The sequence below is a fragment of the Sinocyclocheilus anshuiensis genome, unplaced genomic scaffold (assembly GCF_001515605.1).
Source record: "Sinocyclocheilus anshuiensis isolate Anshui unplaced genomic scaffold, SAMN03320099.WGS_v1.1 scaffold719, whole genome shotgun sequence".
NCBI lineage: Eukaryota > Metazoa > Chordata > Actinopteri > Cypriniformes > Cyprinidae > Sinocyclocheilus > Sinocyclocheilus anshuiensis.
In genome coordinates, this window is record NW_015552643.1 from 76,090 (window position 1) to 91,161 (window position 15,072).

Consider the following 15,072-nt stretch of genomic DNA (forward strand, 5'->3'; position numbering starts at 1 on the left):
GGTTTGGAGATCAGCCAAATGCTGTGATTTGCACTCTGTCCGACCCGATCCACCTTATTCAGGAACTGAGAAGCACAGAAAAATGAAAGCTTACATAAAGATCCATTGCAATTTCCATACATTTAGATTTACACCTTGTGTGTATGTGTGTGTGTGTGTGTGTGTGTGTGTGCATGTGTGTATTTATATATCCATAATCGCAAATTTTGGATGTGATTAATCGCAATTATTCGCTTGACAGCACTACTGTAGATGTATAAACAGCTTGCAGAACGTATTAAAAAAAGAGCAGATCCTCACCGCTGTATCTTTCCACAGGTTTTTGATGCAACAAACACAACCAGAGAGCGGCGAGATATGATCCTGGAGTTTGGTGCAGAAAATGGCTTCGAGGTCAGTCATAATATTTTGAAAATTGCTTTTTTGATGACAATTACAAGGACGAAGACCACTAATACAAATGTACTTTTGCAGATTTTCTTCATTGAGTCGGTTTGTGACGACCCAAATGTAATCGCCTGTAATATCTTGGTAAGTTGCATGATTAAGAGTTTCAAACAACATAATTTAACTTTATATGTATAACTTAATTATATACATTTTTGTATAATGACTGCTAAATTACTGACGATAAAGTGTGCAACACCACTAAACACTGCATTCACACTTAAACAGGAAGTTAAGGTGTCATGTCCTGACTATCAAGATTGCAACAAGACGGATGCCATGGATGACTTTAAGAAAAGAATTGAATGTTACAGAATGAACTATCAGCCACTTGACCCTGACCAGTATGACAAGTATGTTAGCAATACACACACACACATTTTCTTTGTCATTGCCTTGTCTTTAATATCACAAGATTAACCACTTGTTTGTCCTCGCAGAAATTTGTCCTTCATCAAAGTGATTGACGTGGGTCGTAGATTCCTGGTGAACCGCATTCAAGACCACATCCAGAGTCGGATCGTCTACTACCTGATGAACATCCATGTGCAGCCGCGGTCTATTTATTTGTGTCGCCATGGTGAGAGCCAACAGAACATGCAGGGCCGACTGGGCGGAGACTCTGGACTGTCTACACGTGGACGAAAGGTACTATGCTCATAAATCTTGGAAAAGAATGAAAAGAATGCAGGAGGTTCGACTTGTGAGGTTGGGTAATTATTTTAAGTAATCTTAAAATGACTTATCAGAATCAGAAGAGCTTTATTACCAAGTATGTTTACACACACAAGGAATTTGACTTGACGACAGGAGCTTCCAGTGTAGAAGAAAGTACAAACATAGTGCAGACATACATGATAGTACAGACATACATAGGAATAACACAGTAGGGATGTAATATAACACTAATATAATAAAAAAAAAGAAAAATTGAATAATGTACTATATACAGAAATAGAAGTATAGGAAAAAATTTAATTGTTTAGATAAATGTACAGATATGTTTATTAGTGTGCAGATATGTTATTTACAAAGTGTGCAGTTTAATATAAATATAACTATGTTAGTTGTGATGGACGATGTATAATTATGAAATTATACCTTTCATAAACAAGCATGTTTTTGCCAGTTAGCTCAATGATGGTATTTGTAAAGTTTGAAACAGTGTCCTAGCCAAGAGTACTAAATTACCCATGTGTCCAAACTCTCCAGAATAACAAACCGTCCCACTCTGTAGTTCGCAGGAGCTCTTGCTGAATTTGTGGAAGAGCAGAACTTGAAAGACTTGAAGGTTTGGACAAGCCAGATGCGCCGTAGTATCCAAACCGCCGAGGCCCTCAACGTGCCGTACGAACAGTGGAAAGCCCTGAATGAGATTGATGCTGTAAGTTCTCTAGCATGCATCTCTGGTTTGGTGTTTCCGCAAAGGTACTCCATTTCATTCTCCTTAAAATGTCTGTATGTTGTCTACAGGGTCTGTGTGAGGAGATGACTTATGAAGACGTGAGGGAGAGGTTTCCAGAAGAGTTTGCTCTCAGAGATCAAGATAAATACTACTACCGCTACCCCTCCGGAGAGGTACAAACAGATGAAATGCCCCTATTTTACTATGGCAAAGTATAAGAAAGTGTCCTTAATAAAATGCTTCTGTCTTTCTCCAGTCATATCAGGATTTGGTTCAACGGGTGGAACCTGTGATCATGGAAATGGAGCGACAGGAAAATGTTCTTGTCATTTGTCATCAGGCTGTGATGCGCTGCCTGTTAGCCTACTTCTTGGACAAAAGTGCAGGTGAGATTCTTAAATAAAACTTTATGTCGTCATTTACTCACCTTCGTGTCATTTCAAACTCATATGAGTTTCTTTCTTCTATGGAAAACAATAGAGGTTTAGCAGAATGTCCCATATGCTCTTTTCCACACAAACTGAAGATAAAGTTCCACTTGAGCTCCGAAAATGAGCTTCTGAAGTCATTGAAACTTCCTTGTGTACCCTTGTGACAAAGAAGTACACTTTAGCATACTTTTAAAAGAGTAGGTAACACTTTAGATTAGGGAACACTATTAACTAGTTGCTTATTAGCATGCATATTATTAGGTTATTGGCTGTTTATTAGTACTTATAAAGCACATATTAATTCATGACCATATTCTAGATCTCTTAACCCTACCAAATACCTAAACATACTGTAACTACTACAAAAACTGCCTTACTTACTACCAATAAGAAGCAAAATTAGGAGTTTGTTGAGGGAAAACTCTTTGTTAATAGTGAGTATGTGTTTGCTAATCTAAAGTGTTACCAAAGCATACTTGAAAAAATATGCTTTAAAAATAAATACTTTTATATTTCTAGTACATATATTACCTTCAAGTGTAGTTCTACTTGATAAAGTTTATTTTAGAGTTTTGACAATACCACTTTCATAGTATGGAAAAGAGCAGCATGAGCATTCATCAAAATGTCTCTTTTTATGTTCCATAGAAGAAAAACACAGCCATACAGGTTTGGAATGGCATGAGTCATAAGTAAATGACCCCTAATCTCCATCCGCACACTTTTCCATACTAACCTTTCATTTCCTGTCGGCAGATGAAATGCCGTACCTGAAGTGTCCACTCCACACAGTACTGAAGCTGACGCCAGTGGCTTATGGTAAGATTATTACCTCTGATAATATTTGATCCAATCTGAATAATATTGATAAGAATAACACAAACTAATTGTGTGTGTGTGTTTTTTAAAGGGTGCAAAGTTGAATCCATCTCTCTGAATGTGGATGCAGTGAACACACATAGAGACAGACCAGAGGTAAGCACAAACATATACACTACACACAAACACCGTTTTACTATTTCAGGTTCTAATCTCTTGTTCTGTCTTCACTCTCTAGGAGGTGAAGAGAGGCCCGAGCATTTTGATCAGGAGAAACAGCGTGACCCCTCTCACCAGCCCTGAACCCAATAAGAAGCCCCGCATGGAGGGTCTGGATGATCCGATCATCAGAGAGGTGACGCCCGCCCAACTGACGCTGTGTTCAGCGTCACACACCACTCTCGCTCTGTCCACACAGGTGAGCCACAGTTACTGTCCTTATATCTTCACTGCATAACCCTGTAGTGACATACTAATCATTTCATACTTCACCCTTTCACATTCTCTTCCTGTTTCTCTCTGTTTCCTTCTATTTATTCTTCCTCATTCCACTTTATGTACTACAGCACTGGCTTAGTGAAGCTTGTCTGTAAGTATTTCCTCCTTCTGTTTCTTCCTTATCTTTTTCAAATGATTATACTTCCTCAAACTTTCCCAACTTAAAATGGGCCATACAATGAATTTGACTTAAAGTCCCCATGAAATCAAAATGAAAAGTATCAATATGTTAGTCTTAAGGGTATCTATAAGGCAGTGTGCTCCAAAACAGTGACAAAATTCGCATTTAGAAGATATAAGCATTCAAAGCTTGCAGTTCGTCACTTCTGCCAAAACGGCTCAACGACTTTTTGACGTCACATCGTACTTCAGCTTCTCATCAAACTTTCTGTCCAATCAAATGCTCTCTAGAATCCGAAGCGCCCGCCCCCTACACTATAAAATAGACGCTGAAGCCGTGGCTGAAATCGGTCACTTGTCCACAGAATTAGTATTTTCTGTACAGTGAATGGCACGAACTGCACTATATAGGGGACAGGGAACGATTCAAACAGTGTAAATATGCTTTCCATTGAGGAAAAAAAGAAGTCTGGTTTCGCGCTGTGTCACGCTAACCACCGCACCGCACACACACTCTGCTCCGGTCCAGAGACACGATAGCACGGAGCGGATCACATGAAATGTGATTGCAGACCACAAAATGTATCGGAGCTATTTGAATTCTACACAGAATGCTATATTTTATAGCAATATGGATGAGATTGTGACTGGCATACCCTGTCAAATGCGGCTTTACGGAGCTGAACGGGGACAGGGAACGATTCAAACAGTGTAAATATGCTTTTCATTGAGGGAAAGAAAAGTCTGGTTTCGCGCTGTGTCAAGCTAACCACCGCACCGCACACACACTCTGCTCCGGTCCAGAGACAGGATAGCATGGAGCGGATCACATGCGCGAGTCGGCGCAGACCACAAAATGTATCGGAGCTATTTGAATTCTACACAGAATGCTATATTTTATAGCAATATGGATGAGATTGTGGCTGGCATACCCTGTCAAATGCGGCTTTATGGAGCTCAACGGCTCTGAACGGCTCAAGCCCAAGCTGTGATATAAACGAACGCTATTGGCTATTTTAAAAAGGGGCAGGGCTGCTTGATATGTCCCGCCCTGTCTTCCTGTTTCAGTTAAAATGACGTCAACACATAGAGTAACACTGCGTGTTCCTAAGCATTTCAGGGGACCTTTAAATTACCGACTTTTAATGCAACAAGAAAATGTTTCTCATATCTTTTGGTTGTTGGCATCCAATCAAACTCTTGGTCTGTCACTTGGTGATTTATTAAAACTAACCAATCAGATGTCCTCATAATTAAGATAAGCTCAGTACCTAAAGTTTAGCCAATCGTGACAACCTTATTTACATATAGAAGTCTTAAAGGTACAGCAGCAATCTTGTTTGTTTTAGAGGAAGGGTAGAAAATGGTCATGTAAAACAAAATTACAACTGATTATGAAGTTTAAATGTTAGAATTAGGGCTGTGCAAAAAAATCGAATTCGATTTTCATGCTCATCTCGTCGGTAAAGCCGGTTCTGTGATTAGTAGTTAATCTCCAGCACGTGCGTTCAGATGGAGCGGCATTTACTACACAGAGCCGTAGTTCACTGACAAGCTACGCAATATCGCGTTCAAAATCGCAGGCGATTCATAGCCGATTTTTGTGTTATGCTAACTGCTGTTATGCTAAAATGCTCTTAGCTAGCAGCTAGCTTGTTGAGTAGATCGACTTCAGTAATTAACCAAACGATCTACATTCTTTTTTCACAGAACCTGAAGAAATGCTCCATAGAGTGCCATGAACCCCCTCAGCTCTGCCTGTGAGATTTTAAGGCTGTATTGCTTTACACAGTGCAGAAGAGTTTCCTGCCAAGCTGCTTCCTCTTTTCCTCCCAGAGAGGTGTGTGTGTGTCCAACTTTCAACAAATGGACACTGAGTGCAACCTGGGTTTTTCTATTTGTCCTTCATGAATTTTACGTGAATTAATGTACGTATCGTGTGGTTTGTCCTAGTAAGGAGTTTAGTGATTTCTGTGTGTGTTTTTGCGTATGAAGGGAAATCAGAGCCCAGTGGCAGGGATTAAACAATGTTGCCAACTACCCCCACATTTTTGGACACTATTCCCTGTTTACGTAACAGGATACCACTTGTAGATGATTTTATTCTGGTCTTGGGCAGTTTTTTTAACACTAACGGTAAGAATATGCCCTGAACTTTGAAGGACAATGCTAAAACAGACCAAAGATCACCCGCAGATGCTAACGGGCTGATTCATGGCTTTTCTGCACTCACTTTCAAACATATGCTACAAATAAATTGCACATTATAATTGCACATTTAGACAATTTGCATTTATTTGTCTTAAATTCTGAGGGCAATAATGAATCTTACCATTTGTAATGCTGCTCGCAGTTTTGAAAGCTGTTTAAAAGTTTTCATGTTGTCCACAGCAGTTTCAGATGATTTGTGTTATGGATATGGATTTGTTTTTTGTGTGTTTTTAAGACCTGATGACAAGGTCGATGCGCAAGGTTATAAAAACAGGCTGCTTTATGTGTGTTTGGATGGGACAAAGTGAAGCAGTGTTTGTATTTGTTGTTTATATTTAATGTATTTTATGGTGTGACGGATATCAGATACATTTTTATACTGTTCATTTATTAATTCCCTAGAGTGCCTAGTGCTTGAGCTATCAGGCCAGAGCTGCTTTTTTACATTCTAATATGAGAATTATATTGAAAAAAGAAAATAACATTTGGATTTGATTCTACTTTTATCATTTCAGTTTCAGCTTTGTCAAAGCCTGATTAAGAGATTAAAATAGTGTTTGATATTGTATGTACAGATTTACCCTTGTAAACCAAATATTTACAATTTGAGATTTTACAGGAATGGAGTAAAATTTTAACACTTTCGAATCTAAGTACCAGCTTTAATTGTAAATATATAGTTCTGAGAAGACATCTAGTTGCTTTGAACAGCCATTTTTGGCTCCATTTTTAGTGTAAAACATTCTGTTTATCACACGACTAGGTGCAATGTTGTATATACTGGCTCTTAACGGTAATTCATCTGATCGCTTATGATACTTTAACCTCATTTTGTAATATCTTTCCTTTTTTTGTAAAAAATAATATTTATTTATTTGTACTAGGCATTGTGTAAGCACTTTGTTCATTACCGAGATCATACAGCATATCAACATGTCTCTTTCTGAAGAAAGTGAATCATTTATATGCATTTACTGAATCAATAAACAGTCTAAAAGAGGATTTGTGGGTGTTTATTTGTTTTCACAGAACTGCATTTCCTTTTCTTGCAATTTTTCCATAAATGGTCAAATACAGGGCGACAGTTTCCCATCCCACTGAGCATCCTGCAGCTTTCAGTCAGTTTGCTGTTTTTATTTAGTCATCCGCCTCATTTCTAATGGGCACTATCTGTGTTTTATGGCCCTCTGTACTCTTTGCTTTGCTCAGCTGTTAGAACAGATATGAACTCAATGCAAACTTGTTGTTTAACCAGTCAAACCTTTCATTTACCATTCAAATTATTGTGAAATGATGCCATTTACATGAAATACTAGTCACATGGCATCTGTCACATGCCCACAGTTCGCTGCAACAGGAGTGCAATATTAGAACAAACTTGAAAACATGGAATTATTGTGAAATGATGCCATTTACATGAAATACTAGTCACATGGCATCTGTCACATGCCCACAGTTCGCTGCAACAGGAGTGCAATATTAGAACAAACTTGAAAACATGGAATTATTGTGAAATGATGCCATTTACATGAAATACTAGTCACATGGCCACAGTTCGCTGCAACAGGAGTGCAATATTAGAATAAACTTGAAAACATGGAATGTGTATAAACAGTATAATAACCATTGGTTGCAGGACCAGCACAGACAGTAGTTACATTTTCATAAACAACGATAAAACATGGTAGCATTGCATGGACAGAATATGTATTTGGATCATTCTCAGGAAGAATTTTTAAGTTTATTTTTAAATCTTTGTATATATTTAATAATTTATTTATTTATGTGTGTTTGTTTTATCCATTGTAAAAAAATATAAATTTGACTGAAAAAATGAAAATATGCTTTCATTGCCTACAAAAAAAAATCAAATTTCAAAAAATAAAATAAAAAATAAATAAATTATTTGCTAATGCACTTTCAACCCTGTTATGCAATTTTCTTGTTCCTTGTTATGCAAAAAAATGAAATGTGACAGCTTTGTGGTGTGTGTTTGTTTGACTGTTTATTTGTTCTTATATTTTAATAATAATAATAATTGAATGCTTTAATTAATTAACTAAACAGTGTGTGAAATATTTTTCTACTATTGCATTTTCATAGAAACCATAAAAACGTTTCTGCACTTTAATGTCAACTCTGTTATGTTTTTCCTCCTTTTAAATAAACGGTTTCATTTCATGCATCGTAATTATGGGAACAACTCATATTGCTGATCGCAAGGTTCAAATAGAGGTAGGAGCTACAGTTCTGTCCATTTCAGGAAATGTCAGGAATGCTATTGAAACTGGAAAATATAATTTTCAAATATGATTTCTCAATCAGCACTAACCTTTTCAAATGAAATGATCTAAAATCCTAAAATAACACCCAAAATATACTTAATTGTACCCCTTGATTTAAAATGACCATGTAGGCTAGTAAATGACAGTGTAGACACATGTGACTATTATCAGCAAGCTCTAATGGTTAGCCTATTTATAGCTCAATGAGTGTGAGCTTCTTCAGGCTAAAGGGATGCAGAACACACATCGGCCCACTGCAATCAGATCAGTGTGAAGTCAATCAAGTCATCAATGTTCCAGCTTATCACATGAGACGAACCCAACGAAGTTATTCATGTGCAGATGGATACGGTCGGCTTATCCTGCACGGTATTTAAATGTCCCACCAGCTGTTTCCATTGGTTTTATCATCTGTAAAGCAACTTGTGATTGTGGAATGTAGAATGCACATTTAAAATAATAGTCAAGTCGAGTTTATTTGTACAGCGCTTTTCACGTTACAAATCATTGCAAAGCAACTTTACAGCAAATTAAGTTTCTACAATATTTAGTGAGTGGTTTGTGGTTTGTTATTATTAAGACCTGACCAAATGTAAGCCCATAAAAAATTATGATGAGTGTAATTTTCTTTCCTTTGTGGGACATATTTCCTATTCAAACAGAAAGTTGAAGGGATTATCCTTCTTTCTTTTTTTTCTTTTTTTTTTTTAAATAGTTGGCTTTGGTTTGGGTTTTCAACTGTCCTGCAGAGTCTGGGATGCTTGCTTTCAAGTCCTCCTGAGAAGTTTGTATTTATATGAGCTGGGAAGTCATAAAAGTCTGGTGCGTCCAAGAGTAAGCGCGTTGGTTGGAGAACTTTTTTTATCTGTTTCTAAAACACAATGAATAAAGTGATGAAAAATTATATATGTGTAGGCATATGTATTTTCCCACTCGTAATTACAACTTTGTGGTGCCGTTCATGTGCGTTCAACTCGTAAATACAATCAATGAAACAGGACTTGAACTCAGCATTATGCTGCGTTCAAGTCCTCCTGGGACGTTCGTACTTACGAGTTGACAAGTCGTAATGACGTCAGGTGCGTTCAAGTCACTTTGGTTGGAACAATATGGCGATTTTACTTTTTTTCCATAAAATTCAACGATTTTTTAAACTTTACATCTACAAAATGATGAATAAAGAATGTGCGTCATTGTGTTTTTGCTTTTTTCTGTTTTTATTCAACTTATGAAGGTGATGTAAACCGAATCATTATATGTTCTTTGGTAATTATACAATAATATAATATTTTGTATATGTAACATATAGTTTTATTTTACATAACAAACAATTAATCATTTGATTAATTTCAACAAATTTACCATCAATACAGATGCTGCATATCTAGTCTTTGGATGCGTCCATTACATCCAAAACGTTTTCTCACTGACACGCCCCCAACTCGGAAACTCGGGGCTTAAAGAAAATGTAGAGTTTCCCACTCGTAATAACGACTTTGTGGTGGCGTTCATGTGCGTTCAACTAGTAAATACAACAATTCGTAAATACGATCTATCCGACATGACTTGAATGCACCATTAGCTCCAACCCTAATTAAACACACATGAACCAGCTAATCAAGGTAATTAGAAACGTCCATGCAAGCGTGTTGGAACTGGTTGAAGTGTTGGCCCTCCAGTAGCAGGATTGGACATCCTGGCCTTTGCGCGTCGGTTGCAGGTGGTATCGGAAAAGACATTAGTACGTATTTTGTTAGACAAAAATGTGAAAATGTTGATGTGAATTATGTGATGTCAACAATATTTGTCACCTAATAGGCCTATTGTGCTTTTCCACAAAGAAAACCAATATTTTAGATTTGTTTTATATTTGGGATTTGAATTTTTCTCATTATTTATTTAATTTTTTTTTAGAATGCTAGCTAATTGTAGGCTACTCAGGCTAGTCTATATGATGTTGTCAAATGTGCTTGTATGCTTTGTATGTCTGAGAAAGGTTGATGGGTTGAAAGGTTGAAATTCTGATCAATATTTTTGTGACAATGCAAACTTGAGTAGTCTGAGGGAATTCTATTATCTAGTTTATATTGTAATTTTATCCAGTGCACATACGACTGACTCAGAGGTGTGAGGAACTATATATTTTGGTTTTGCAGGAAGAGAAAGCTTTAAGTGCACACATAGGCTATGCTGAGAGTCTTAATTTAAAAAATGTGTACTTTGGAAAGTTTGAGTGTCTTTCTTTTTGAAGTTTTGTTTTTCACGAATTGTGCATGACTCAGTTATTTTCTTGTACTGTTTTCTCACAACTGGAGACTGCTGACATAGATGAGCAATGGGCAAGAAACTTCACTCATTCTCTAAAAACAAAGACGACTCTGATTACTTTGCCAACTTTTGCTTGTTAAAGCATTGGATAATTAATGCCCATTTACCCAGATCTGCTCAGAGCAAAATTATGAAGTCAGACAGACATTATGAAGTTCCCATGAGGTGGTTGTTTTGGATATTTTGGTCTATGGAAAACCATAACGTCACGTGTAAGATCCAGTTGGCCAGTGGTAGAGAGACAGAGAGGGAATGTAGCTAAAAGTATAGTTCATCCATCTATTATAAGGTGTACTGAACGCGTGTTGTCTAAACATCTCTTGAACGCTGGTAAAACCTAAAAAAAATCGAGTCTTCATGTTAAAAATAGCTTGATACCACCTAGACAATGGTTCTACGATTAACTTAGGCTAACGATGCTTTTGGGAAACACAGCCCAGAACATTCTAGCAAAAGCACACCAAAATGCTACAAACAAATCAGAACACCTTAGCATGTAGCAATTCCATAACAACGCCCTTCACATGGAACTGGGAAAATGTAGTTGGTGTTAAAAAGTTGGCCAGTAGTTGATGTCGCTTTGTAAAGAAACATTACGCGCCTCCGCTCATACACATTTCTATAGAGTGAACACGTAAAATGCATGTGCATGACGTCACTGTTTTCACAAATTCGTATTTTCGTAGTTAAACACTATAATGGTATAGTTTTCAAAAACTCACACTTGAACTAACGGCTAAAACACTTTAAAAAAATCAAATTTTCAATGTGTATTTGGTCTTCGTGGAATAGATCTGCTACGCTGCTGAATTGCTGCTGCTGTTGGCTATTGCTGTTGTAGATTATTGCTGCTACTTCAAAGTAAGCACAGGAACTTGCTACTGCCGATACATACGTCGATACGATGCTGTGAGTTTTTAAGGCACACTGCTGCTGCACAAATAGCATATAAAATAACCCGTAGCAGATCTATACAGGTGGAGCTGGGGAAGGTGGAGGGTTCTGAGGAACTCTGAAAGCGCACTGCGAGCTGCTTTAGTGATTGCTAACCAGCCATTTAAATGTAAAGCAGCAAGCTCAACATCAACCAATCAGCTTTTGCCAAGTAGTTTAACACTGTGAATATCATCAGTTTGCGTTAAGGACCCATCAGCCTGTGCCATCTAGAGTTTCATGACAGAACTTGGCATTTCTTTTTAATATGTATTTCACATTTAGCCACAAAGAATGATGACAAGCTAAGTATTTTAGCATTTTAGCTTCTGTTTATGGTGGCGTCCCACATGTGTCATGGCCATCAACGTTATTTCTCTCTCAAGCACTTAAAAAAACTTTTTTTTGTTCTGTCTGGCACAGCTAAAATAAATATATAACTGTTCTACTGGCTGATTTGACATGATCCTGCTAAACTCCGTGTCTTTAAATAGAGCTGTAATTCTCTGGGATTATAGTTCACTGTGGTGACTTAGCATGGCTGGCAAATACACACGCAACACACACTACCTATGGATCCGCTCCCACGGTTTCTCATTTGCTTAATCATGTAATTAGCCAATTAAGTAATGTATGGTTTTGAAGAGGAAAAGAACCATGCTTAAGTCATTTTTTTGCAGCTAAAAATGACATGCTATGCATTATATGCAAAAAAGTGTATATTTGTGTAAATCATGATGACACACCATGTTCATTTGGGTCTGGGGTTCTCATTAAACCCTGAGTCAGATCTTTTGTTAGATCTGGTAAGGACAGGAAGGCCGGTTTCTAATCCTGTCAGTCAAAGCTGACCCATCAGGCACAGGTTTACCTGCATCACTGGGCTTAAAATGACAACAGTGCTACGTGCTCTGCAAGAAGAAGCAACCTGTGCACAATTTTATCAAAGATAAAAGACTTTTATCTTATAATTGCACCTTGAATGTTTCATAAAACTCTATTATCTGTGTCACAGAGTCTGTTAAAAGAATGTCCTAAGTTCAGTGTTAATTTTAGTATATTTAAGTACTTTTATAGTAGTTGTTACTATTTTGAATAGGCTATTTGTATAGATTTTCATTTTTTTTTTATTTTAGTTTGTTTTAGTCATTTTGTTGTGCTTTTGTCATTTTTATTAGATTTTTTAAATTCTGTTTAGATTTATTTTCTTTGTTTTTTTTCTTGATTTTAGTACTTCAGCATATTTAATTTCATTGTAAATTTTATTTCATTCTTAATTTTAGTTTTTCAACTAAAATATTATACTTCAGCTTCAGACTCTCATTCAATATAAGTACAATACTGTCGATGACCAAACAACAAACAAAATTCAACCTTACAGAACTACTTTTATAATGGAGGCAAATGTGTTTAAAATGAAAAATATGAGGTATTAAATGATTAATGAATGAAATGGTTAGTTAGTTATTTAATCACACTAGTGTCATGCTAATGCACACAGTAATTGTCAGACTCTGGGCCAGGTTTTGTGTGTGTCTTTGCTCTCTTTTGATTTATTCTACTCCATGTCTCCTCGCTCCTTCGTTCCTCGTGTGTGTGAACCGTGACAGAACGACTGACCAAAATAGTAAGCGGCGCTCCCTCTCCCCTGTTTTATTGTCGTTTTTGAACAGTCTTTTGTTTTCCTTTTTCTCCCGTTTGTCTCCGCGGAGGGAAGATCCGCCGACTGTGAAGCGTGCCGGCCGCGCCGTTGTCAAGCGCCAGCCGGGCCTTTCTCCAGCCCGCTGACCGGGCTGATGTCAAGCGCCAGCCGGGGCTATCTGCAGCCCGCTGGCCTCGCCGAAGACAAGCCTACCGGACGCTCAGAACCAAACCACCCATGTTAAGCTTGCCAGCCGCGCCAAGTCAAACTCACCGCCCCGCATATGGCAAGGCCACACCTCCGTGAAGTTGCCCCACCCCACCCAACGCAAAACGTCGGCAAAATAGTCTCAATCGTTTGTGCTGTAAAAGAATTATCTTGTGCTGCTTTGGTTTTTTTAGATATTAAAATAATATTTATAGGTCATTCTGAGGTCACTCAGCCCCCCAACATACTCCAAATTCACCCCAAATAGTCTCGTTTGTTTGTGCTTCGTTTTTGCTGGTTTGTGCAGGTAATATTTTCGTTTGTGTTGCTTCGGTTTTTAAAATATTAGACATTGAATCATAGGCGATGACGTCACCAGCCCAGCTCCCCATCAATGATCTAGCGCAGAGACATATAGTTCTCAATTGAACGTGCAAGAGAAGCATTAGCCTACTTCTAATTTGGCCAAAGAAAACTTGTTAAAATCAAAATTTTTCTATATTAATTTGTGCATATTTCAATTGTTTATTAAAGGTGCAAAAAGTCATAAACAAAAATCTAAAAAATTCGATCAATATTTTGATCTAATATCGAAAAACAACAATCTAAAAAATCGATATTTTACTTTTTCGGGCAGCATTTTGTGTACGGTTCTAATTTCAAATGTGGTTTTCAGGATGGCATTTAAAAATACAACAACCCTTCTTTTTTTTTCTTTTTTTTTCGTCATGGTTAAGAAAGGAAAAACGAATGGATGCAAAAGTATAGGCTACACGGACCTGGAAACAGTAGGCTATTGCATGTTTTATTTGTGCGCAGAAACAAAAATAGGCCTATGTATATCAATTCTTTCTTTATTTTTTTGTAAAGACAATGAAATAGGCCTAGTTTTTTTTCCCGTTTAATTGGTCTAATTGAACGAATATGGCTACTAACAATTAAGTGACTGCGACTATTTCATGTGATTTGGTTTGCCGTTTGCATTTTACCTTATTACTTCAACTGTATTGTTAAAAAGACAGTAAAAACAAAAATACCGGTACAAACCAGCACAAACAAACGAGACTATTTGGGGTGAATTTGGAGTATGTTGGGGGGGGGCTGAGTGACCTCAGAATGACCTATAAATATTATTTTAATATCTAAAAAACCGAAGCAGCACAAACAAAACTTTTACCTGCACAAACGGAGCACAAACAAACGAGACTATTTGGGGTGAATTTGGAGTATGTTGGGGGGGGGCTGAGTGACCTCAGAATGACCTATAAATATTATTTTAATATCTAAAAAATCAAAGCAGCACAAAATAATTTTTTTACAGCACAAACCAGCACAAACGGAGCACAAACGATTGAGACTATTTTGCCGACGTTTTGCGTTGGGTGGGGGGCCAACTTCACGGAGGTCAAGCACCTCGGACATTAATGTGGCAAGCCCGCCGGCGGTTCCTATGTCAAGCCCGCCAGCCGGGGCTATCTCCAGCCCGCTGACCAGGCCGATGGCAGGCCTGTCAGCCGGGGCTATCTCCAGCCCGCTGGCCACGCATATGGCAAGCCCTCTTGACATTAATGTGGCAAGCCCGCCAGACATTCAACACTCCAGTTTGCCGACCACGCCTTTTCCCCCCCGGATCCAGAAGAGGATGCTAGGGGCGCGGAGAAGGGTGTCGGCTTCAGCCCCAGAGCTCGCTCCAGTGTTGGCCGAGAACACGCCTTTTCCCCCCGATCCAGAAGAGGATGCTAGGGG

The 15,072-nt window shown here is 37.9% G+C and overlaps 1 protein-coding gene across 2 annotated transcripts in view; it reads left to right on the forward strand.

Annotated features, from left to right (window-relative positions):
• The window catches only part of pfkfb3 (6-phosphofructo-2-kinase/fructose-2,6-biphosphatase 3), an 11,125-nt gene extending 4,175 nt beyond the window's left edge, over nt 1-6,950 (forward strand). The window contains exons 5-16 of one of the 2 annotated variants that reach the window (XM_016458506.1): nt 319-393; nt 475-531; nt 676-800; nt 888-1,095; nt 1,685-1,831; nt 1,921-2,025; nt 2,109-2,238; nt 3,040-3,102; nt 3,194-3,258; nt 3,341-3,520; nt 3,669-3,691; nt 5,431-6,950. In XM_016458506.1, the coding sequence (XP_016313992.1) occupies nt 319-393; nt 475-531; nt 676-800; nt 888-1,095; nt 1,685-1,831; nt 1,921-2,025; nt 2,109-2,238; nt 3,040-3,102; nt 3,194-3,258; nt 3,341-3,520; nt 3,669-3,691; nt 5,431-5,437 (1,185 nt within the window). In that variant the 3' untranslated portion in view covers nt 5,438-6,950. The remainder of the gene's footprint in view (nt 1-318; nt 394-474; nt 532-675; nt 801-887; nt 1,096-1,684; nt 1,832-1,920; nt 2,026-2,108; nt 2,239-3,039; nt 3,103-3,193; nt 3,259-3,340; nt 3,521-3,668; nt 3,692-5,430) is intronic. The other variant, XM_016458505.1, reaches the window with a different exon arrangement.
• Nucleotides 6,951-15,072: the final 8,122 nt, after the last annotated feature.